This window comes from Grammomys surdaster, unplaced genomic scaffold, assembly GCF_004785775.1.
Source record: "Grammomys surdaster isolate TR1022 unplaced genomic scaffold, NIH_TR_1.0 125702, whole genome shotgun sequence".
Taxonomy (NCBI): domain Eukaryota; kingdom Metazoa; phylum Chordata; class Mammalia; order Rodentia; family Muridae; genus Grammomys; species Grammomys surdaster.
The window spans coordinates 2378564-2402060 of NW_021620537.1; the positions used below are offsets into that span (position 1 = coordinate 2378564).

The 23497-nt window shown below is 42.6% G+C and overlaps 1 protein-coding gene and 1 non-coding gene across 3 annotated transcripts; one reads left to right on the plus strand and one right to left on the minus strand.

The window, feature by feature from the left end:
* Positions 1–247: 247 nt before the first annotated feature.
* Positions 248–18968, minus strand: Gtf2b (general transcription factor IIB). Of its 2 annotated transcripts, XR_003714006.1 has the most exons (8): positions 18884–18968; positions 13089–13195; positions 5150–5283; positions 4091–4237; positions 3829–3958; positions 2521–2802; positions 634–869; positions 248–337 (listed from the first exon to the last, which is right to left on the minus strand). XR_003714006.1 is itself a non-coding variant. In XM_028788146.1 (7 exons), exons 1-7 carry the CDS (start codon positions 18898–18900, stop codon positions 736–738), a joined length of 951 nt encoding a protein of 316 aa, XP_028643979.1. In that variant the 5' UTR covers positions 18901–18968; the 3' UTR covers positions 459–735. The 2 variants fall into 2 exon arrangements, 1 of the variants encoding a protein (XP_028643979.1); XM_028788146.1 differs by lacking the exon at positions 248–337 and having other exon boundaries at positions 459–869.
* On the plus strand, positions 10489–10593 carry LOC114639405. Its single transcript, XR_003714007.1, has one exon. It is a non-coding gene; the product is annotated as a U6 spliceosomal RNA (small nuclear RNA).
* Positions 18969–23497: the final 4529 nt, after the last annotated feature.

The following is a 23497-nucleotide window of genomic DNA, read 5'->3' on the forward strand; positions in this document are numbered from 1 at the left end:
AAGAGACCTTAAACACTGACATGTAAAATACTTAGAATATTATCAATGATGTGGACTAAATGATTTCTAAACATGCCAATAGTCCAGAAATCGTCATATAGATCCCAGTAGCAACTAAGAACTAGATACAGGTTCTGTGAAATGATTTATGAACATTCCAAACTTAATGTGTTGTCTAACATCACCACCCTTTCTTTGACTGAGCTTAGTGAAACAAGCTTTCTCTCACTCAGATTAATGCCCACCACTCCCACAGCCTCCTGTGTGCTCTCAATGCTCTCACCTGAGTGATGGAGACGCTAACAATGGCTCTCAAGCCTCTGCTTGTCTGTGACTCCTAGAATTGAAGAAACTAGATATAAAAATGATGGGAAGCAAGACTCTCAGCTATATTACCTGTAATGATGCATAGGATTTATAATTATATATTATAAATTTTGTAATATTATAACAAAAACTTTGGTTTTAAAATTTTTATTTGAGAATTACATATTTCAATATCTTCCAAAATACTGTTTCCTAGATCACTAAAAAAGAAAGCAGATTCAGTAAGAAATTTAAGTCATTAAATATGTTGCACTAGTATATACATACAGAACACTAAGCAATAATATTTAGCTCTGGAATGCGTACCATCTCCTTTTTCCTCATTAAAGGCTCAACCAGCACTGTGTGGCTATGTACAAAGTTCCATGTTCCATATACATTAAGAGTGTGACACTTAGTTGCCTCAGCTTATAGCTGGGGTAATTTGTCCACTGGGGTGTCAAACTTGAAGTCTGAAGGGAAGAGATCTGGAGCCCGAGGGTAGATCAGTCTGTAGGACTGTCGGATTGTAACATCAGCTACACCAGCAATATCCCCAATTTCTAAAAGACAAAAAAAACAAGACATTCAATTGATCTGCTCCACCTCTTTCCTATACCAAGAAGAAAAACAAAACAAAAAAACCCCTCCAATTTCAACTTTTAAAATTGATAAGGGAAAGACAATCTAACAGGTACGAGCAGGAGTCAAAGTCAATATAAACAGTAACAGAGATAGGCCTCTTTAAAGGTATATTCAGGATACTGAAGGACATGCTGCAGGATATTTGATCCCACTGTGGACTCATGTTCTAACTAGTATGGCTCAGTCTTTGACCCTAGCACCTTCTGTTTACAGTAAACAAGTACCTGTGGTGTGGCTCAGGGCATCCTAAAAAAGTCAAACCTAGGTCAAGAGGCGGAGCTAGTAAGCAGCTACCAGAGCGTGGACAGGAATACATGGAAAGGATCCCTGAGAGGAGGATACGTAAGAAAGTGTGGAGAAGGAGCCTTTTCCGGCTGGGGTAGGAAATCAGTGGAGTAGGAAGGTCAGCTGGGTGCTTTCTCCATCTCTGAGCTAGCAGACTTTTACCACAGCATCTGGCTCCTGAGTCTCTTGGTAAAATCAAATGGCTGGTATTTTTGTTGTTAACAGATATATGTGAAGCAATCCAAGGCATGTCTCTGTGGTGACACTCTTACTTTTCTCATGTCCTCTGTTTCAGGGCTTAGACAATCTAACCATGTGCAAAGTCTAGCTTTATCCTGAGCACAACATAAAACTCATCCTCAGCTACACGGCAAGTTTAAGGCCAGCTCGGAAAGGATGAGACCTTGCCTAACAAACAAACAAAAACCACACAAATGGGGAAGGGCTGTAAGTCCCTATCCTGCCCTGATAAATGACAAACAACTGATAGTGGCTGAGGAAAGGGGTGCCATCCTCTTCAGTGAAGTAGCTGTTAGGTAGGTAGGGAGCTCTGCTCCCCCCACCACACACACACAAGCTAGGAAAACCCTTCCTTCTCCCCCAACCCCTTTCACATGGAAAACACTCTGGGCTACATCATCGTTTTTTTTCACTCAGGAGTGCCTGCCCAGGGGCTTCGTTTTGCACCATGTATGGCCACAATCCCAGTTCCTAGCTGAGACATCACCACTCCTCTCGCCTAAATGCTATAAACCCCCTTGCTTTACCCTGGATGTGTAACTTCACTGACCTCTACCTGTGAGATGGCTGAACCCACTCCAGAGCTGCCTGCTGATAAACCTGCCTTTGTCTACTTTTAATCTGCTCTAATCTGTCCTATATGTGTATCACCCAGGGAGAGTAACCACTGACAAGCTGAGCAGGCTCCAGTAAATAGGCCCCTTCACAAAAGAGACAAAATAAAATTAAATAATTTAATTTGGAAAAGGAGACTTGTACACAAGGCTATGCCTCTAAGTAATCACTATAAGCAAACTACTGTGTTTTCTTCAGGTATTTTGTTTTGTTTTGAGGTGCTGGGAATAAAAAACCAGGCTCTCAAGCACACTAAGCAAATAATGAGTAGGTGAGTAGGAGGACTACGTCCAATCCTTTTTCCATATGGGTTAATGCTTCTCCAAAGATCTGAATAGTTAACCTTTCTCCTCATGGGAGCTTATGAGTAAAAGCAGCACACTCTCAGCCTTGCAATCTCACTGGCTGACATCCTGAGGAAGAGCCTACCTTTCTGTGTTCGCTTCTCAGCTGAGGCCTGAGAAGCCATGTATATAGCTGCGGCAGCCACAGAGATGGGGCTCCTGCCAGGAACCAAGTCCAGTTCCACAGCCTTGCGGGCTATGTGTGTAGCGGCCATTTGTACTTGCTTGGGGAGGCAAAGGTTGGAGCAGAACCTAGACATGAAGTCCCCAGTTGTGATCAGATCCACGCTGGTTTCCAAAGCTTTCAAAATCAGTTTAAAACAGCGGCCAATTTCTTTCTTAGAGATTCGAGACACAGCACATATTTCTAAAAGAGAAAATATTTTTAAAAAGTTTGTAAGACAGAGTTCACTTTATAATTTTTTTTTATTGTAAAAGTAAAATATTCTAGTTGTAAAAACAAATTCAATCAAGGCTTAAAGATGAGGCCCTAAATCCTCTCAGGAATACTTCCTATGGATATTTATTCAAAATTTCTTGGTTTATATTTTTACCACACTTTAAATTTAGACTGTATTCTTTCAAAATACAAACTTATCTAGTTCAATTTATACAAATAAGTTTCTCCAAGTAATCAACTTCTCTGATAGCCTTGTAAGGAATGTTCTAAGGAGAAGAAAGAAAATAACTGCTCAGCCTGAAGAATGCGAGTGCACATGTGTGGCCTGCAACTGTCTGCATGCTGTCACTCACTATATCAGCTACACTGTTAGCCCTGTTTGAGCTGTTACAGATGTGTGAAAGTCATCCCTCTCACTTTGACACAGGGAAGCTTATGAAAGATGCTCACTGGATACAGTGACTATAGTCCCAACCTGGACCTGGTTCGTGAAGGGCAGTATATGTATCAGAACAACACTGGAGGAGTCTGACTTGTGCCCCTGAGTAAACACAAGCTTGACAAAAGCCAGCACTTAGCTCAAAGTCCTTGGTTTGCACAAAACTGCAAACACTAAGCCTCAGAAAAACTAATTCCACAGCCACCTTCCAAGACCTGAGCCCTCAAATGTGAGACCTATGCTGGCGGTTGCTTTCATCACTGGCTACAGATGTAACTTCCAAAGCCTCTGCAGCCTATGATGGCAGGCCTTCAAGCCCATAAAACAGTCAGCTGTACTGTGGCCTGACAGGGATTAAAATGATGCAAAACCCGCAAAAGCAGCTTACAAAGAACATGGCAAAGAAGACGGTCTTGTGCAGTTTCTGTCAGAGAACATACAGAGCCACTGGCAGATGGTGTGCACGTGGATTACTGTGCCGTGTAAAGACGAGCACTAGCTGTTAAGCATCAAAGCTGCCTGTCTGAGCTCTACCTGGTACAACTGAAGCCTACCTTTAAATGTTCTGGGAACACCTTCCTGTCTGCAGGCGATGTACAGACATGCAGAAGCAATCGCATCATTAGCTCTTCCCTTCAGGCTCTTCTGCTCATACACTTGCTTGAATAAATTATTTGTTCGATCCTTCAAAGCAGAGAAACTACGTTTAATTAAGTCTTGGCCATTTAATTACTTACAGTATCAAAATTTGATGTGTTCATTAAATTATGCAAAGTAAATGTCAGAATGGTTTAAAGTAGGTGGACAAGAACTTACAACTATATTGCGTGGGAGGTTGATTCTGTCTGCCATGGTCGTGATTTCCTTGAATGCATTCATCATCGCTCTATCAGAACTACTCATCGTTCTACGGTTCTGATACTTAGAATTGCCAAACTCATCAAAACTTGCAGCTCCTGTACCCTATAAAAGAAAGACTGAACCTTGCTCAACAGTTTTGGAAACTGTGAATAGACATACAGTGTCTATGAAAGTGTAATGTACACACTCTGACTCCATATGCCCTGGCGTCTGTGCAGCAGAGCTGGGACTCAGAGACTTCCATTAGAACGTGCTTTAAAGAAGCTGGTTTCACAGCCACTTCCTAAAATCTTAGCAACTGTTCAAGAACACAGAAAATGGAAGTATATGCTGTGTTAGAGCTTTACTACTGCACAGTCTTGTTCTGTTTATTTCTTTGAGACAGGGTCTCATTATGTAGCCCTGTAACTAGCTACATAGCCTGGAGAGATGCTCCAGCTTGTCCTGCACCCACAGAAAGCTCTAGGATTGCAGTTTGTGTATGGGGGGAGGCGGAGGTATGGCCTTTGGTGGAATCATTACTTGGGTCCATCACTGGTTCTCCATCTGGGATAAACTGATATTCATATTGGATCTCCTCAGAAGAAGTCTTACACAACCAATACAAAGATGGTAATGTTGTTTTGTAATAATATGTATATAGGTGTTTGCCTGTGTGTGTCTGTGTACTAGTGCATGACTGATGCCAAGGGAAACCAGGATGCCTTAGGACTGTAGTTACAGTTTGTGAGCCTCACTGTGGGTACTGGGAATTTAACCCAAGTCTTTGAGAACAGCAGCCAATGCTCTTAATCCCAACCCAAGTTTGTAATTTTGATTATACGGCTATTATTATTCTTCCCTTCCCAAAAGAAGTTAGCAGACTTTCACAATATTAACCCTGGTGAATCTTATTTCTAAGTCAAGGGTCTCCTCTGTGTGACACTTTTAGTGAGTTGACACTTGCAAAACTCCTAACTTTCTAGATCTTTAGCTAGTCTCCCCTTGACATTTACTTCTAAATGGAATTATTACCTTGCCAATCATGGTGGACAAATCTCCATCACTCAGAAGAGGATTCTGAGAGTCTCCAACTCGAGATGGGTCTTTTGTTGCTTTGTCATTGCTGAAAGTTCTCCATTCAGATCCCACATCGATAACTCGGTCCCCTAAGAAGGTAAGCACACAGTTACTCACCTAGCCAGGCACAGGACTCACCTCCCCAGGCTGACTAATGGTTAACATCCTAACATGGCCACCTGGGAATCAGCTTAGATACCATGTCTTACATGTCTGCCCTGAAGCATCTACCAACTATGCCAGTCTAGTAATGAGCTGTGTAAACAGCATGTTATCATTATTTGTATCCTGAATCTTACAAGAAAAAAAATTAGTTAAAAAATAGCAAAAAGAAAAAGCTAGCATGGTAGTCTATGCCTCTATTTAGTATGGTAGCATTTGGGAGGCTGAAGCATAATAGAGAACTCATGGTTACACTGACTACATACACATAGGAAGACCTGGCCTCCAAGAGCAAAGTGAAATAATAAAATTATTCTTATGTGATACAAAGAAGAATAATGAAACCAGGTGTGGTGGTGCAAGCCTTTTATCCCAGCACTCAGATAGAGGAGGCAGGCAGATAATCTGGATCCCCATGAATTCCAGGCTTTGTCTCATAAAAAAACAAAGACAGACAGACAGACAAGACAGAAAGAGAGATGAGGAAAGAGAGAGAATAACTCAGAATAAAATTTAAAAGGCAGAATTTAAAAAGGACGATGGGCATACTTTTCAAGCAAAGAGGCTGTGGTTAGGTATCTGACATCAAAACCCATGACATGAATAGGCCTCACTGGAACTACTTTAGCGGAAGGACTCAATGTCTGGAAACATCTTTGAAGCAAACGGAGATAGCACTGAACACTGAAACACATGCTGATCAGTGTGCCCATAGTAAAAGTCACCATTTAATCCCCAGAGCTATATAAACACAGATAACACTTTCACTGGCACTTCACAAATGAGGTTAATTGGCCAAAGATCACAAAGCTTGAAATGTGTATCAGATTCCAACTTATTCCACTGAACTCCTTCAATGAATTCTGCCACAGGACTGTTGAAAACTCACCGTGGTCATCTTTGCCTGCTACTACAATAAGTCTCCATATGGACAGCCAGTGAATACAATGGTTACAATGTGAGACGCCAAGCTGCTACTTAGCTTTGGAAAATCTAAGAAAATTTAAGATGGAGGGATGAGGACATGGTTCAGCAGTTAAGAGCACATGTCATTTCACCAGAGGACCTAGATTTGGTTCTCAGCACTCACAACTACAACCAGCTCTAAAGACTCCATACACTCTCTCTACAGGAACTTGTTGACTCCTGTGCACACATCTGCTACAGATGTATACAAATAATTTAAAATAAAAATCTTAATTTTCAATTACATTTCCTTATTTTGAATGCAGAGAAGTCTCTCCTTCTACCATGTGGGTTCAGGTGGGTGACTTAGTTCGTCAGGCCCGGTGGGAACCACTCTTATCTGCTGAGCCATCCTGACAGGCCCCATTATTTTCTTTTATACTGTATTTCTTCAGCTTTAGGTGCCCAGTAACCTCACACTTTAAAGGCTGTAAGGGTTAAATGAGTACAGCTCCTTAAAAGCAACTACAAGTCCTCCATGCTGTCTACTATTGCTACAAAAACTAAGACACTGCCAGGTGTCCTCTCCATAATCGGGGTGATAAGAAAGATGTTCTGCTGCCCTTAGACTGTCAAGTCCCCAGGCTCTGCCAGCACCTACTCAGTGACAAGGAGAATGGAGGGAAAAGATCATTTCAATGCATACCATGCCAAATATTTTATAGAATACAGTAATTAGCATATATACAGAATAGCAATTATAATATAAACCTAGTAATTGTGCCCTTCCCCCAGCTTTGAGCAGGCCTGAAAGACCTTGTTTACCACAACAGACCAAGAAACTTAGAAGAAGAGCTGCCCCTGAGCTTGCCTTGAGATATCTCTGGCCATGACCAAGAATGGATTATCCCACTCATCTCCAGCTTAAACAAGAAAGGGTTTTGGTGGGGCCTTTCCCTTTAAGAATGTTTGAGAGCTGAACATTAAAGCATTGAGCCTTGATCAGAGAACTTTGTCTTGGCTTCATCTCTTCTCACCCTCCATCCTCCTTTCATTCCCAGCCCCCCTTTCAGGTGAACCCAGTTGATCCATGGCCACAGGCGGCTACTTTACTATAATGGAATGATGTGTTAATGAAGGCTTCTATAAATTCAACTTTCTTTGAACTTTAGAGAATTTGAGAGTAACCAGAGTATTGCCTGGACAATCACGTCTGAATGAGAAAGACCAACATGTGAGGTGTCCCACCTGTCATGTCCATGTGCACTGAGAACAAGCAGAGAAGGTGGGGCACAGACCTTTCGGTTACAAGGCATTTTAGCATGCCAGCATGAGGATCGTGGCTCCAAGGAAGGGGGAGGGTGAGTGAGGGGGTACTATGTGCTTTCAGAGTCAATGAGGCCAGCTTTCCTGGTCAGCAAAATCACAACAAAAACATGCACAAATGAGGCCTTCACCCCAAAGTACAAAACCTGAAAAGGCCAAATGTCATTTACATATATGTGAAGTAAGCACATATAATTTTATTTTTTCAAGCACTCAGGGCCTTAATCATGCTGGTCAAGTGTTCTCTGAACTACAGTGTCTGTAAGAAAAAATTTTTAATTGGCCAGTATCTCAGAATAACATGGGATCATGAACTCTCGGGGAAAGGTCCCAGGGCAGGAACATACAAAATATTTCTGAAAACTGCAGCTGTGTGTGTGCCAATAAGAGAGAGAGAACTCCTGCCTGGAACTTCCTGACTCCTCAGTTTCCCAGCTGTGTGTGTGTGCCAATAAGAAATACAATCAATAGCGTTCCCGCCTAGGAAGCCCCTATTCCCCAGCCCCCCTCCCAGCCTATAGCTTTTGTCTTTATAAACCTGTATATTTTGATGTTTGGGGCCCTCTCTCTCCTTCCCTCTTGTGGGAAGTGTGAGGCGTGTCCCAGCGCACTGGTTCCCAAGTAAAGCCTCTTGCTTTGATTGCATCAAGTACGACTTCAGTGGTCACTGGGGTGAGCACCAGTTCCTGGGACTTGAGCTGGGATACGAGCCTCTTCTGGGGCCGTACATGTCAGCCCTGTGTCTGTTTTTATTTTGTGTCAGGGTCTTACTAAGTTATGGGGGGCAGCCTGAGACTCATGCTAGCCCAGGCAGGTGTTTAACATTAACCTCAGCCTCCGTAGTAGCTGGGATTATGCCACCAGAGCCAGCTAACTAATATTTTACGGACAGAAATGAGTATATCAGAATGCAGATGAAGAGGCTTGCAGGCATGCCTACATACTACTGTGATTCTACCTCAATCTTTGGAGATAAAGCACCAGCAAGCCAAAATCGTTCATTCATAACATTTTCCTTTTGGCATAAGAATACCTTTGACTGATTGCTCTATACTACTTTTAAATAGACAACGTGGACTTTAAAACTGATAATGATAAGATGCCTAGCATATAGGATAAACAGGAAAACCCAGCAATGTGCTATTAGGAACACTTTCCAAATATGTAGACTGATTTAAGTGACTCAGTCAAGAGTCTGTGCCGTATACTAAGAAACCCTCCCTTTCAGACACAACTGCTCCCACAGCATTTACACGAATCCCATTTCCAGGCAACTCCAACAGCACTGCATGGAAGTATAACTAGTCCACAGCCATGCACAGTAAACGACAGGCAGGCCCATTCAGAAACAAACTGAATATATGAATGATTTCCACTTAAAATCTAAAAGTTTCCAGGAAGAAAACTGCAATCCAGAATGTTTTCAAGAAGCAAATGATATAAAATAGCCCTAATGTTTAGCTAATGTGACCTCTAAGAGGAAGCCTATGTGTAATCAGCCTTTGAGAACAAGAAGCCTACCAGTTAGTAAGCACACACATACCCAAGTATCCTAGGAACAAAAGCATGCCAGTGTTTCCCCTTGAACAGCATGTTGATTTTTGTAAACTTAGACCCCATAGCTGTCAACAGTAGCACTGATGTAGACATAAACTATCAGTGCAGCCTCTCTATCCCTACAGCGAGACCTTACCGCCTTACTCAAGACCTTACCGCCTTACTCAAGGTCCACAGAGGACGTCCTCCCCAGCACGCGGCCTGCATTACATCTATTATAATACATTCTAAAGCTATGTCATCTGTGGAAATCATTCTCCCTAGTTCACATCACTTGGGCACCTACCTTTTGACGTGGCAACTGAATTTTAGAAGAAAAGGTTAAAATGAGTCATTTCTTTTTCAAATCTATTTGTCTTGTGTTGCTTTTAAAAGGATGAATTTAACTTTAGTTGTGAACATGGCATGGCATTAACTGGGAGTGGAACTGCTAATTTTAAGCAATACTAATGTGAAATCCCAATTCACAAGGCATGCCATTCATTCTTTTTCCAGCAGAGTTGATGGATGTTTGAACAATGTTTAGTTAAACAAGATAGGCATTCCCTCTACCACTCAGCTACACTCCCTAGTCTCAACTCTATCTTCTATCAGATACGACTGCAACTACAAACTCAATAACCTGCTGAGTATAAATCAACATTCAAGCAATGTACAAGGTCAAATGTTATGAACATGCTGATGCCCTCAGTACTGTACTGCCACCTACTGTTGAAGCTCTACTGCGACACAGTCCCACTGGTGAAATGAGGTGGGGGGCAGGCAATGTACTCCTTTAGTCCCACTAGGCAGATCTGAGTGACAGGCCAGCCAGGGCTACTAAGGAGATGGCTCAGTTGCTATAAGGCCTTACTCCATAAACATGAGGACCTATATTCAGATTGTGAGCACCCATTTAAAAGCTTCAGCATGGTCACATACTTAAAAACCATGTGCAGAGGAGTATGGGTAGAAACGAGGGGATCCCTGAGGCTTGCTGACCAGCTGAATAGAAGCTCTGGGTTCACTGAATGACCCTGTCTTAAGGGAACAATAGAAGACTTACCCTCTGACCTCTGCAAGCTTACAAACACATGCACACATACACATACATACCACAACACATATGAATCAGTGATAAAACAGCTAATGTCAAATCATAGTATTTCTACGTATTTTATAGTTCTAATGAAAGTCAAATAAATGATCATGACATACTGAACAGTTATTCGATTGGTTCTCATGCCAAAATGGAATGGATTTCTCCAATCTCCCAATCTAAGTGGGTCTTAAGATTCTTCTGGCCACTCCGGGTGTACTCTGGTTGGCTTGCTTGGCTCTATTTTCAACACTCTCAAAAAAAAGTGCTTGATTCGGCAGCGCTTAAGACTAAAACTGGAACGATACAAAGATTAGCATGGCCCCTGTGTAAGGATGACACAAAAATTTGTGAAGTGTTCCATATTTTTTAGAGGGTCAGGAAACTGAATGGAGGTTGCAGTAGTGGGGAACTGGTGTTAGCCACTAGAAAGTCCCTGATGCCAGGAAAGCTCCCAGGACCCAACTGGGATGACATCAGCTGAAATACTCAACAAAGGGGAGAGAGAACTGATGGGGCCACCCACCATCTCAAAAATATTAAACACAGAATTGTTCCTGTCTAAAGGAAATGAAATGCAGGGACAAAATGTGGAGTAGAGACTGAAGGAAAGGCCATCCAGAGTCTGCCTCACCTGGGGATCCATCCCATCTGCTGACACCAAACCCAGACACTATTGCTGATGTCAAGAAGTGCTTGCTGACAGGAGCCTGATACAGCTGTCCCCTGAGAGGTTCTGCCTGAGCCTGACCAATATAGATGTGGTTGCTTGCAGCCAACCATCAGACTAAGCACTTGGATCCCAATGGAGGAGCTAGGGGAAGGACTGAAGGAGCTGAAGGGGTTTGTAATCCCAGAGGAAGAACAACATTATCAACCAAACAGATCCCCCAGAGCTCCCAAGGACTAAACCACCAACCACAGAGTATACATGGAGGCTCCAGCCTCATATGTAGCACCCTTATCTGGCATCAGTGGGAGGGGAGGCCCTTGGTCCTGTGAAGACTCCATGCTGATGCCCCAATGTAGGTGAACACTAGGGCGGTGAGGTGAGAGTGGGTGGGTAGGGAGCTCTCTCATAGAAGCAGGGGGGAGGGGAGATGGAAAAGAGGGTTTGTGGAGGGGAATGTAAATAAATAAAATAACCAATAAAAAAAATCCTTGCATTCCTGATTGTCACCTTTTTACTCAAATATCATATAGAAAACATGACTACTCTGAGTTAACACCACACCTAGTTCGTTTATTTATTTATTTATTTATTTATTTATTTATTTATTTATTATTAAGAAATTTTGCGAGCAGTGGTGGCGCACGCCTTTAATCCCAGCACTTGGGAGGCAGAGGCAGGAGGATTTCTGAGTTTGAGGCCAGCCTGGTCTACAGAGTGAGTTCCAGGACAGCCAGGGCTACACAGAGAAACCCTGATCAAACATCCCATGTTACCTCTTTTCTGACCACTGTCTTCCTGAGTTGGTGTTCTGAAGAGTGCTTACCATGGCCATGTCTGGACTGTCTATGGTCATCTACATAGTTACAGTATCTCTGCATAACAAAGAAAGGCACTGCTTTACCTAATCAACAAACTAATTGTTCTACTTTACCTTAAGAAGGTGACATTGGTACAAGACAGTAATAAACACTATAAAATGCTGCACTATGGCAACTTGCCCACTGATGTCCTCCACAACTAGACAGTGCAACTGAGTATCAGGGCTAGGTGATCAGAGCAAGCCTGTGGTGCCTGCTGCAGCAGCTAAGCAGTTAATGGGATATGAAACACGTTGGGGTTGGTCTGGTGCTGCTACGAATTCAAATGCATTCAAAAGCCATGAGGAGATCCTCAGCTACTCTAAGCAATGCTTTCTTTGTAACCTTGCTCCCCAAGTTAACTGGTTGATAAAAGGTTGACACCTGTGACTGGGCAGTAGATAGAGGTAGGAGGGTTTTCAGTTACCTGGCTTGAAAAAGTATTATTTCAATTGTTCTTAACCACTTCAAAGTATAAAAGCCAACTTTTACCATGAAAGCCACATTGAGAACAAGTGTTAGCTGTGTGCTGAGCCCAGAGACAATGGATCTCACATTCTCCTAGTAAGTCTCTATGTTCTAAAATTCCCACTATAAGCTCATCCATGGGGACAAAGCCTCAAATACTCAGTGTGGTCTGCAGTAAGCAGCCTTCCTGGGTGACTGATGGCAAAGAAGACAACTGCACAGTACATGCTATCAGCATCTGTTACAGCCCCAAGGCTAAGAACAATTTCATTCCTAAGTGGCTCCAATCTCTCCAAGGCTGGGAATGCAGCTCAGTGACAGAGTGCTTGCCTAACCCATGAGGCCCTGTGCCTCCTTGGCAGTACTGTAAAACAAAGCGACAAATCTTCACTATGGCTTCTGTTCTCTGTCAGTGCTCAACAAGTGCAATTTTTGTGTGAGTCTATGTCTCTTCTGTGTTTTCAAATGAGTGAGAAAATAAACATAAAGCTGTGAGGACTGAACCAGGGGGCTATCACAGTGCTAGGCAAGCAAGTAGCTATATCCTCAGACCTAAAAGCAAAAACTGCTACACTGGTGCCTTCCCACCTACATCATCACACAGCATACAGTGGTTATGTACAGGCAATGCTACACGCGATCTCTGGAGATCTTACTCATTCCTATTTCTTTCTTTCTTTCTTTCTTTCTTTCTTTCTTTCTTTCTTTTCTTTTCTTTTCTTTCTTTCTTTTTTTTATTTTATCATAACTGTGACTTATGTGTGTGGGGGGTTAGTAGCTGTCAAAATGTATTTATTAAAACTTTGAAAATTGTACAAAAGCAAAGTACTATACATTACGATTCAAATTAAATTAATAGCTACTTACCTACTACTAGGCCGCACTCGGGACAGATCATATCACCAGCTCTGTAGTCCTCAACTAAAATTGCATCTGGATGATTCGGACAAGTGACTCTTGGGAGAGCATCCAAACTACATGGAAAACAAAAACAAAAACACGTTTTATATTTCCCAACCAATACGAAACAAGTCTTTATTATTTTCTGGTAATAGGCAAGGAACAAGATTTTGAAACTCTTGATTAGTATAATAATAACTTACAATACCCTGTACCATTTACATATAATTACCTGGTTTGTGCTTTTTATTTCTTGTTAGAAAATAACTGTTTTCCTGCTTACTAGCCCCCTTACTGTAGATTCAGCATGACACACTAAAGCCAACACATGTTTACATGAAAGACAATTAGGTCAGACAGACAGACAGACAGACAGGTGTGGCTGTGCTGACCTTAAGGGCTGATGACTTCACTCAGTCCAATCCAGAACTGAGGAGGTTACCCTTTAAAAATTACTTTTGCTGACACATGCCTATAATCAATCCCAGCACTTTAGGTTGCAGTAGGATTCCTTGAGCCCAAGACTTCCAGATCAGCCCAGTTAAAAGACACAAGTAAAACACAAAAACAAAAAACAACCAAACAAACAAAAAACCCCTGAATAACCACACATAGAAGGAGACTAGATTCCTATCTCTTACCCTGCACGAACATCAATTCAAAATGGATCAAAGACCTTCATATAAGAGTTGAACTTTGGGGCTGTAGAGATGGCTCAGAGGTTCCTAGTGCTTACTGCTCTTCCAGAAGACCTGGGTTCAGTTCCCAGCACCTACATGGTTGCTTACAACCACTTGCAATTCCAGTTCCACTGGATCTGCTACCTTCTTCTGGCCTCTGAGGTCACCATGAACACACTCAGACACATAAAATAGTCTTTGAAAAAAAAGCAATGCAGATCTGATACTTTGAAAGCACTAAGTGAAAACAGGTAAAACCACTTCAAGACATCAATATAGCAAGGACTTTCTTAAACGTATTCCGATAGCACAGGATATAATCCCAAGAACTGAAGAGTGACTGAGTGAAAGAGTGAGCACAGAAGAGGAAATAACCGGCAGAGGCAAGAAACTACACTATAAGAGCAAAGTCTGCCAGTGAGCTACAGGATTGCTGTCCAGAATCTCCAGGAACTCCAAACACCGAGTACCAAAAAGACAAGCCATCCTACCAACAACTGGACTAATAAAAGACATTTCCCTAAAGGTGAAATACAAATGGCCAACAAATATTTGAAAATGTATTCCGTATCCACAGCCACTGGGGAAGTGAAATGACAACTGCTCTTTTATCTCATCTCAGACAGAATGGCCATCATCTAGGAAACAGATAATAAATACGATGGCAAATGTGGGAAAGAAGGATTTTCACACACTACTGATGGGAAGATAAACTATGATGGCCCCAATGGAAACCACAATGGAGTTTCCTCAAAAGACAAACCATAGACAGGGCTGGAGAGAGAGCTCAGGGGATAGAAGTGCTTGCTGCCAGGCCTGATGACTTGAGCTCAGCCACTGGGACTTTTAAAATGTGAGGGTTTTTTATTCTTTGTTTTTGTCTGTTGCAATGTCTCCTTTTCTTACAAATAGTAAGTAACCAGTTCTCTTAACTCCCTGCCTGCCCTCTTCCCAGTCCAGCCCCTTCAACGTTTTCTCCCAACTGTTCCCCCTTTAGGCTCCCAACAGTCTGCTTAAACAGTCCCAATACTAGCAGCTCCAAACTCTAACGACTGTTCTAGCCTACCTGCTCAGCTCAGTGTTTCCTGGCTCAACTCTCACTAACTGTCTTCACCTCTCCCTCTTTGAGCCCAATCTTCTTTCTCAGTCTCAGGTGGCTTTTTCATATCTGCTCCTGTTCCCAGAAATCCAAGAGGCAAACAACACTGAAGGTCATAGGGTCAAGCAGTTCTAACAGTTAGAAATTCTTAAAGGGCCAGTTGACTAGCAACTGGGGGAGTGAGGGGGTCCTTTAAAGGGCTTGGTGCATAAGATAAATCATACCACAAAGAGTCATGTGGTGGAGGGAGAAAACTGACTCCCATAAGTCATCCTCTAAGCAGGTTGGAGAAAGCAGAATCCCATAGGTTGTCCTGACTCACATCTTGGCACATGCCCTTCCCCTCAATAAATAAATACTATATAAGTTTTAAAACCAGAACTATCTAAGACTACCCAATTCCTGGGCAGATACCTGAAGGTTCTAAGTGGACACACCACAGATACTCACACACCCATGTTTATGCATAGCAATAATACAGCTTATCAAATGGAATCAGCCTGGTGTAAAGAGAATGTGGTATGGATACATAGCCTGAGGAAAATAGATGCAACTGGAAACAAATTAGGTGAATAAACCAGAATCACAATAACAAGGATAGCATGCTTCTCTCATGTGTGGAATTTGTTGTATTCAAGTTGACGTGTGTGCACACACATATGCTGACATGTTATATACGGGTATAGGACCTGATAAAAAAGGTGCTGTTAAGAGAGAGAAGGAAGTGATTTTAGGGAGGGAGGAAGAGAGAGGGCAGAAAGAAACACTATTTGGGAGAAATGAAGCAGAAGGAAGGTGGAGGTTAGGATAAGTGACTGACAAGGTCACTGACACTACTGTAAGACATGTAATACTGAGATCCATCAGAGCACGCTAATCGAAGAAGCTAACTTAAAGAGAACACTATGGCTTCAAAGCTAGCGTATTTACTTAAGATTTGTGATACTAATATCATTAAGATTTTTATTTTATTTATTTATTTAAGGCGAGCATTGGTCTGTAGTATTGTTGGCCTCAAACTCACTCTACAGCCCAGGCTGGTGTCAAACTGGAGTAATCCTCTTGCCTCAGCTTCCTAAAGTGGTGAAATCTTAGGGAGGTGCCACAAGGCCTGGCTCATGATATTTGTAACTTTATTTATTTTATCTCAAAAAATAAAACAGTTTGAGGAAGCTGATTAACCGTAAATGATTTGAGAAAACAAGCTTTTAAAAATAACAAAGATTCTTAGCAAAAACTTATTTTCTCAAAAGGATGAATCCTCTTAAAATTTATTTGATACGATAAAGTAAATGGTTATATATTACAGTCATTGAAAGCACACAAAATTAATTGTTTTTATAGTTAACTATGCTTCTGTGGTTTCGGATCAAGTTTCTCCTGCTAACTAGTACAATTCAGAATGTTTTAACAACTACATTGTTTTTGATTCACTTATTTTTAAGGATATATTTATTCTTGTTTTATGTATGTTTTCTCTGCATGTGTGTAGGTGTACTGCCTGAATGGTTAGTTCCCAGGGATATCCTGGAATTACAGTTACCATGTGGGTGTGGGTCTTCTGCAAGAGCAACAAGTGCCCTTCACCACAGGTCTCTCTCCAGCTCCCTAACTACCAACAACTAAGTCACATGGAAAGCTGATTTAAAAAAAATTCATATAATAACTACCAGAATTATTTAATTAAAACATATCCCGGAGTTTTCTAATTGGAAAATGGGAGAGAGCAGAAATTGCTTTATACTTGTAGTTGTTCTATAAATTTGTTAGAAAAATATATATCATGAAAAATAAAACTTAGTACATAAAAATCAAAAAGCTGCTGAAATAAAGGAAAATGTTAGCAGAATAAGAGTAGCTCTCAATAAACAAAGCAGGAAGTTAACATAGCAGTATGTTTAGGTTAATATAGCTTGGCACTATTAACAAGTCAGCTGTGAGGGGACATCCAGGATTCAGGAAGCAGAACCAGGCGTGCTACCACTTCAAGGCCACCGTAATAACTATACACAGACTAGAGTGAGGCTGGATGGATGGATAGATGGATGGATAGATAGATAGATAGGTAGGTAGGTAGGTAGGTAGGTAGAGGGTCAAGGGGCTGGGAATCTCGCTCATCGGCTAACTATACAGAAGAGTCCCAAGGCAGCTTACACTAGTCTCAAAAACAAAAGCAGGTGAAGAGACTGGGAATGTAGTTTAGTGGGAAAATGCTTGCCTACTATATATAAGTCCTGGTTTCAATCCCTAGCATTTAAGAGAGGGAGATATGAAAAACTTTGCAGTATATTTAAATGATACTGCCTTAAACATTATTTACTTATTTATCCATATTATTTAAGTATGGATATTTTGTCTGCATGTTTGTCTGTGAAGCATGAGTATGACTTGGTGCCTACAGGAGACAGGAGAGATCATGGTCCAGAAGTCATTTACTTAAGTCATCAGTAGTAGGCATCACTCTGGACATGTTCTCTTTGAGAACACTACCTTGATTACTACACACCACCCTCAAGGACACGCTCTCAGGCAAAAATCTAACACTGACTTCTCTCTAGTCACACTGTGGGGAAACTTGACAGTAGCAGGAATGACAGATTTAAAAACTGGCTGAGGGCTGGGCAGCATATCTGCAATCCCACGGCTTTCAAGGTGGAGACAGGAAGATTCTAGACCAGTAGCTCTAAAAACAAAACCTGGTTGTCCAGAAAATAAATAAATAAGTTTCAAGGAATTTTTTCAGTGAAGAAAAGTTTAAAAATTGTAACCGGTGATTTTACTATGTGTACTGTTTAAACACCACAACGTTCGTTTCAAGACTATGGGAGTTTCTTTCCCATAAGATGATAAGCAGTGCCTACATATGGACACATTCAGTCAGCCAGGGGAAACTTGGACAGTATTTGGGGAATCTGAAGGTTCCCATGTCCCTACAGGAAGCCAACCTGACAAAACCACACCCAGATGGAATGCCTAAATCATAATTAATCTAAATAAATCATGGAGTCAGTAAACAAGAATGCTCATGGCTTCCATACAAGACGCTGAAGCTGTTCTTCTCTCTGCCCACCTCCCACTTTTTATAATAAACATCATACTTGGAGGTTCCCAGTAAGGGCCGAGATTCCTGTGAATAATGGCTTCCCCGTGGTGACGTTTATCAATTCCACACATAGTAACCACCTCAGGAAAAAAAGTGCCAGAAGTGCAGAACTTAATTTGATACTTTCAGTACATTCTGTGTTAACTAGAGACCAGCGGAATGATAATCAGAAATAGGTATACTAGGCGCTCAAAAGGTCAACACGCTGGCATGACTCAGTTTACACATATGCCAGTATACTAATATCCACCTCATAGTGGTTACAAGAGATATAATTAGGGTCTGCAAAGCATTTTGCAGGTCACAAGATTAAAGGCTGTCTCTTGAGGACACAACACGCATTTCCTGTAGATATTAAGTACACTACGTTTTTAAAATACATTTAAAATGACTTCCAGCATATGTAATTAATTTTCTGCAGACATCTCCTTGGGAGTACGCAATGATACTTCTCGGGGTGCGGACTGGGGTATTTTAGGAGAATGAATCAAGTCTCCGTATATGCTTTCAGAATTACCACTTCTGGGGGCCCCTGGGCTGGCGACCCTTTTCCACCAGGCAACCAATGCTGACGTTTCTCAACTTCGTGGCTGTCAGATCGACAGGGACCTGGAACGTCGCTTCCTCAGCTCTTTGGAAAAGGGGTTTCAGACCCTCAGACTGGATGGGCCGTAAGGGAGGCAATACACAGAAAACATTAACATGACACAAAGACGGTTGAAGGGTCCGGAGGCAGACGGAGGCCGGGGCCGTGCGAATCCGCAGGGACAAACCCGGGCGGCGATGACTCAGGCCGGCCAGGGACAACTACGGTGGCCTTCTGGAGGAGCCTCGGCCCCGAGATCCCCGGCTCCACTCGCTCGGAGGCCGTTGCACTCACCGGCTGGTCGACGCCATCTTCGCGGCTTCGCCAACAGCTCCGTCCGAAGCAGGAAGCAGCACTGACTCTCAGAGGCCCCGAACCGGGTTTTTATGCGCGAGTCAGTCGCGCGCACCCTGCGCGGCTACGGGTCGGGAGGAGGGCCAAAAACTGTCCGGTCCTTAGCGACGGGGGCTGTGTACTTCCTGGTTTTCTTTGCTGCGTGGCTCTCAGCTGCTGGTTGACAGGCAAAACTTCAAAGCCAGTCGTGATAGCACACACCTTTAACCGGAGGCTGCATGATCTCTGTGAGTTTAGGGGAAGCCTAGTCTATACAGGGAGCTCCAGAACAGTGCGGGGGAGGGGGGGGAAGAAGACGGGGGGGGGGGGAAGGAGGGAGGGAGGGGGGGGGGGAGGGAGAGAGAGAGAGAGAGAGAGAGAGAGAGAGAGAGAGAGGGAGAGAGAGAGAATGAATATCAAACAAATCAAAACAAAAAACCAACCCAAGAAGATACAGAATGAGCCGCGTCAGAGCTAGCTCTCAGACAGCAAATTAAAATGGGAGTTGCCTCAGGTGGTCATTTCCTGTATTCCTTCACCAAGAAGGTAGGAGGATCTGGGGTTAGACCGCATCTCAAACAAAACACCTTTAAATAAACAAACAGACAAATAACCAACACACAAGGAAACCAGGTTGGTTGAAAGGGGCAAAGCCCTCACCCCAAACCACTCCTTTATTTTCGAGTCAGTTTTCCCTATCCGATTGAATTTCTCATTTGACCTGACTGAGGAATTTGGACTAAAAAGAGAAATTAGTTTGTATCTTCAGGAGCAAGAATCAATTCAGGCTCTGTCATCGACCAACATGATTCAAAGTTCCTACAGGTCCTTTATCTCAACAGTGTAGGGATAGAGGGTATCTGGCTCACAACCCCTTCTAGAATTGCAAGAGATCCAAGAGAGCCCAGTGGCAGCAATAGATGTTGTGTGGCAGAGAGCCTGGTCCTGCTATGACCCGTGTTGTTGTCTTTCCCAATCATTGGATATTTGACTGAAATCTAAGTGTAGAAAATGTAATAAAACAACTAACGGCCATACAAGGCCCAGATGCATTAACCAGCTAAACTCGAATCCACATGGAAATAATAAGGCAGGTCTTGTGGTTCACCCCAGTAATTCTAACACTTAGGATGCAGAGGTGAGAGGACCAGAATCCCAAGCCAGCCTGACCTGGAGAGTGGGACTCTGTCTCAGCTCCCACCCTCTTAACTTACGGTAATAATGCTACTTTCTTGTAAATAAACCATCCCCCACAAAGTCTGAATTAAAGTAACTACACGGTGGGCATCTTCCACTAAGATGATAACTCAGTAAGCATTTTATTTGTTAATGGAAATCAAATGCTACTGAGCAGACATTGTTGAAGTGGGAATTTCTGGTTTGGTTGGAGACTCAGTTGTTTCATGTGATGTTTTTCTGGAAACTGTCCTATGTGAAGATGTTTTGATGAGAACAGAAACAGGGTGTTTTTCTGGAAGCTGACTAGTGAAAGGGCGTGTGATGTTTTGCTAGAGAGGATGCTTAAGAGGGGAGCTGATGTTTGGAAAGAGTATAAGTATAACCCAGCAGACAGTAGACAGAGCTCTTGTATTGGTTCAACTTGGGACTCTCTGCTGGTCTTCCTTAGGCTTTGCTCAGTCTGGTCTTCGCAGATGACACTCTTGCTTTGGTTCATCTTGCTTTCTTCACTGATCTTCTCTTGTTGTGACTTCATAGAGAGAAATGCACCAAAGAACTTCTGGTAGTATTCCAGCTGCTTCTTCCTCCTTCCATGGACTTGTACTGATAGGTGGTTTCTTCTGGATCTAGCTGTGGGACTGTAGAATCCTGAGTGTTTGGCCACGCCCCCAGAACCCAGAGACCTGACACGATGTCCCCTTACTAGATCACATAAGGCATGAGACTAACAGGTCTCTGCCTCAAGAAAAGCCCCACCCACTTCCTATATAAGCAAACCCCCCCTGACATTTTTTGGGAAAGCTCGCCACTCAGACACATCGTCATGTCAATAAATCTGGATGCCAACCAATCTCACGCATCTTTTGAAATCCTGGACTCATTGTGTAAGTCAAGACTCTGCCCCTGTCCACGCGGGGCCGGGGAGGGAGAGAAGTCTTTTGCCCGCCCTGGCGCTCTGGTTCGCGACATCTAGCCACTTCTACTGATTCATGTTTGATGTTTGCTGAGTACAATGGACTGCTGCTGATGATTTGGTGTTTTGCTAGTGGATTGGACTGCTGACAACAAAGATTTGAATTACTCCAAAGAACCATTTCTAAGCATGTCCACAACCCCTAGTTCCTATTAACTTTTCTTTTCCTCTAACTCTGGTGAGTGGTGGGCTAGAAGAGAGGTTGAAGTCTTAAAGAACCATAATTAAAGTAGGTTTTGAAAACTCTAAGCTTACACATTGTTTTCAGGATTTTTTTCTTGTTGTTTGTTTGTTTGTTTTAAGACAGGGTTTCTCAACAATATCAACCAACCAGACCCCTCAGAGCTCCCATGGACTAAACCACCAACCAAAGAGTACACATGGAGAGACCCTTGGCTCCAGCAGCATGTGTAGTAGAGGATGGCCTTGTCGGACCAATGGGAGGGGAGGCCCTTAGTCCTGTGAAGACTCAATGCTCCAGTGTAGGAGAATCCCAGAGCAGGGAGGGAGGTGGGAGTGGGTGGGTGGGTAGAGGAGGTAGGATGGGATGGAGGTTTCCAGAGAGGAAACCCGGAAAGGAGATAACGTTTGAAATGTAAATAAATAAAATATCCAATTTCAAAAAAAAAAAAAAAAAAGACAGGTTTTTCTGTGTAGCCTTGGCTTTCCTGGAACTCTATAGAGAAGGCTGGCCACTGAATCAGAAATCCCCCTGCCTCTGCCTCTGGAGTGCTGGGATTAAAGGCATGTACCACAGCTGTCTGGCTATCAGACATTGTTTGCTTGAGCAGCATAGAAGCTTCTAGTTTCCTTTGAAAGAACAAGAGATACTGCAAATGCAGATCATTAGGTAGACTGCCTAGAATACATGGAGGTGTGGGTTCAGTCCCCAGCACTGCAGGAAACAGGGCCGGCCGATAGTACAGACTGTACTGACACCACTCAAGCAGGAAGATCGGGACCTCAAGGTCATCTTTGGATACACAAAGAGTTTGAGGCTAGCCTGGTCTATGGGAAAGCCTATCTGTTCTAAGCACACAATGCCTGGAATACCTTCCTCTAGGAGACTGGTTTACACTTAGTCTTTGACTCTGCTTTGAGGGAGGAGAGTGACTGCAGCACCTGGTTTCTTCCCACAGAGTGAGGATGTATTGAATAACCATAAATTAGCAAGGCTCAGTGGTTTCCATGGCAGCAGTTTAGATGTCATTTAATCCAGCTGGTTTTAATCTGGCCAAGGAATGCAGGTTCTTTTATTCCAACCCCAGCTACTAATGTTAACTACCCTAACGCTCTGGTAACTATCTCTGTATGTCTCTATGCATGTGTGTGGCTTAAAGGATCAACACGTGAGAGCAGCTGACCCGAGTTTACAAGGCATTAGAAGTAGTCTGAGAGTCTGTGTTAATAACAAAACAGACAAGAGGCTCGAGGAGGATGAAGCTGGATCCCCTCAAATCAGGGTTTGAGTATAAAGATGGAAGGTTCCAGATGCATGGTGAAGGCTGAACTGGGCTCTGAGTGGAAAATGGTGGGTTCGGGGCCAGGTCCAGACAGGTGAGCGGTGAATGAGTTGGCAGCCGAGCCAAGGGAGCTGAGCTGAGGGAGGATAGTAAAGAAGTCCTCTGCTTGTTGGTCCTTGACTTGAACAGCAGGTATCAGATGATAGGTTGGTTTGTGGTCATGATATAAATGTTAGTTGTCGCCTTATGCAGTCCAGGGAGTTATAATCTTTCCTGGATCTACTGTGTCTGAGAAGTTCTTAGTCTATGTTTCCAGATATGACTTTAATTCAGCCATGTGCCCCTACGGTCTCAATTCACCCTATAAATTTATGGAGTAACTCCTTAGATACCCCAAGGAATAAGTCATTTACCATTCTGTGTTGCCAGGGTAGTTCTCAGATCCACCCAGGGGGCTATAGTCATTCACCTCCATCAAAAGAGAGGCAAACGCTGTTTGTAAAATGGAGTCTCCAAGGGTAAGGCACAGCCAAGAAAACACCGTTTGCCCAATGATAACGTAGTTCAGAGTAGGCCATAGACACTTTCTTGAAAACATTTAAATAAATAATTAATCCATCTTAAAAGGAAGTATGAATCACACCTAATGGTAGCCCTCCACCCTCACCCCTAGCAGTAGATGCCAACACAAGGTAACCCAAAGGTGTTCTTTTAGAGGTTTTTGTTTGGTTAGTTGTTTTGTTTTTGCTTGTTTCGGCTTCATATTACTTTGTTAGGGCTTTCTTCCACCCCCGCTGGTCTTTTGTCTTTTGCTTGTATATTATGTTTTCAATTTTGAGTTTTTATGGTAAGTGTATGTATGTTTATATCTTTGTGTATTTTTTGTAATCTTAGTTTTTTTCTTTTTTCCTTTTGTTTATTTTGTTTTATCATTGTCTTTTTTAATTTGTTTATTTTATT

Coding starts and splice junctions, on each gene's coding strand:
- Gtf2b (XM_028788146.1), bottom strand. Junction 5,284..13,088: donor CGAGTGCGGCCTAGTAGTAG/GTAAGTAGCTAT, acceptor TTACCTTCTTAG/GGGACCGAGTTATCGATGTG. Junction 3,959..4,090: donor ACCTCCCACGCAATATAGTT/GTAAGTTCTTGT, acceptor TCTGCTTTGAAG/GATCGAACAAATAATTTATT.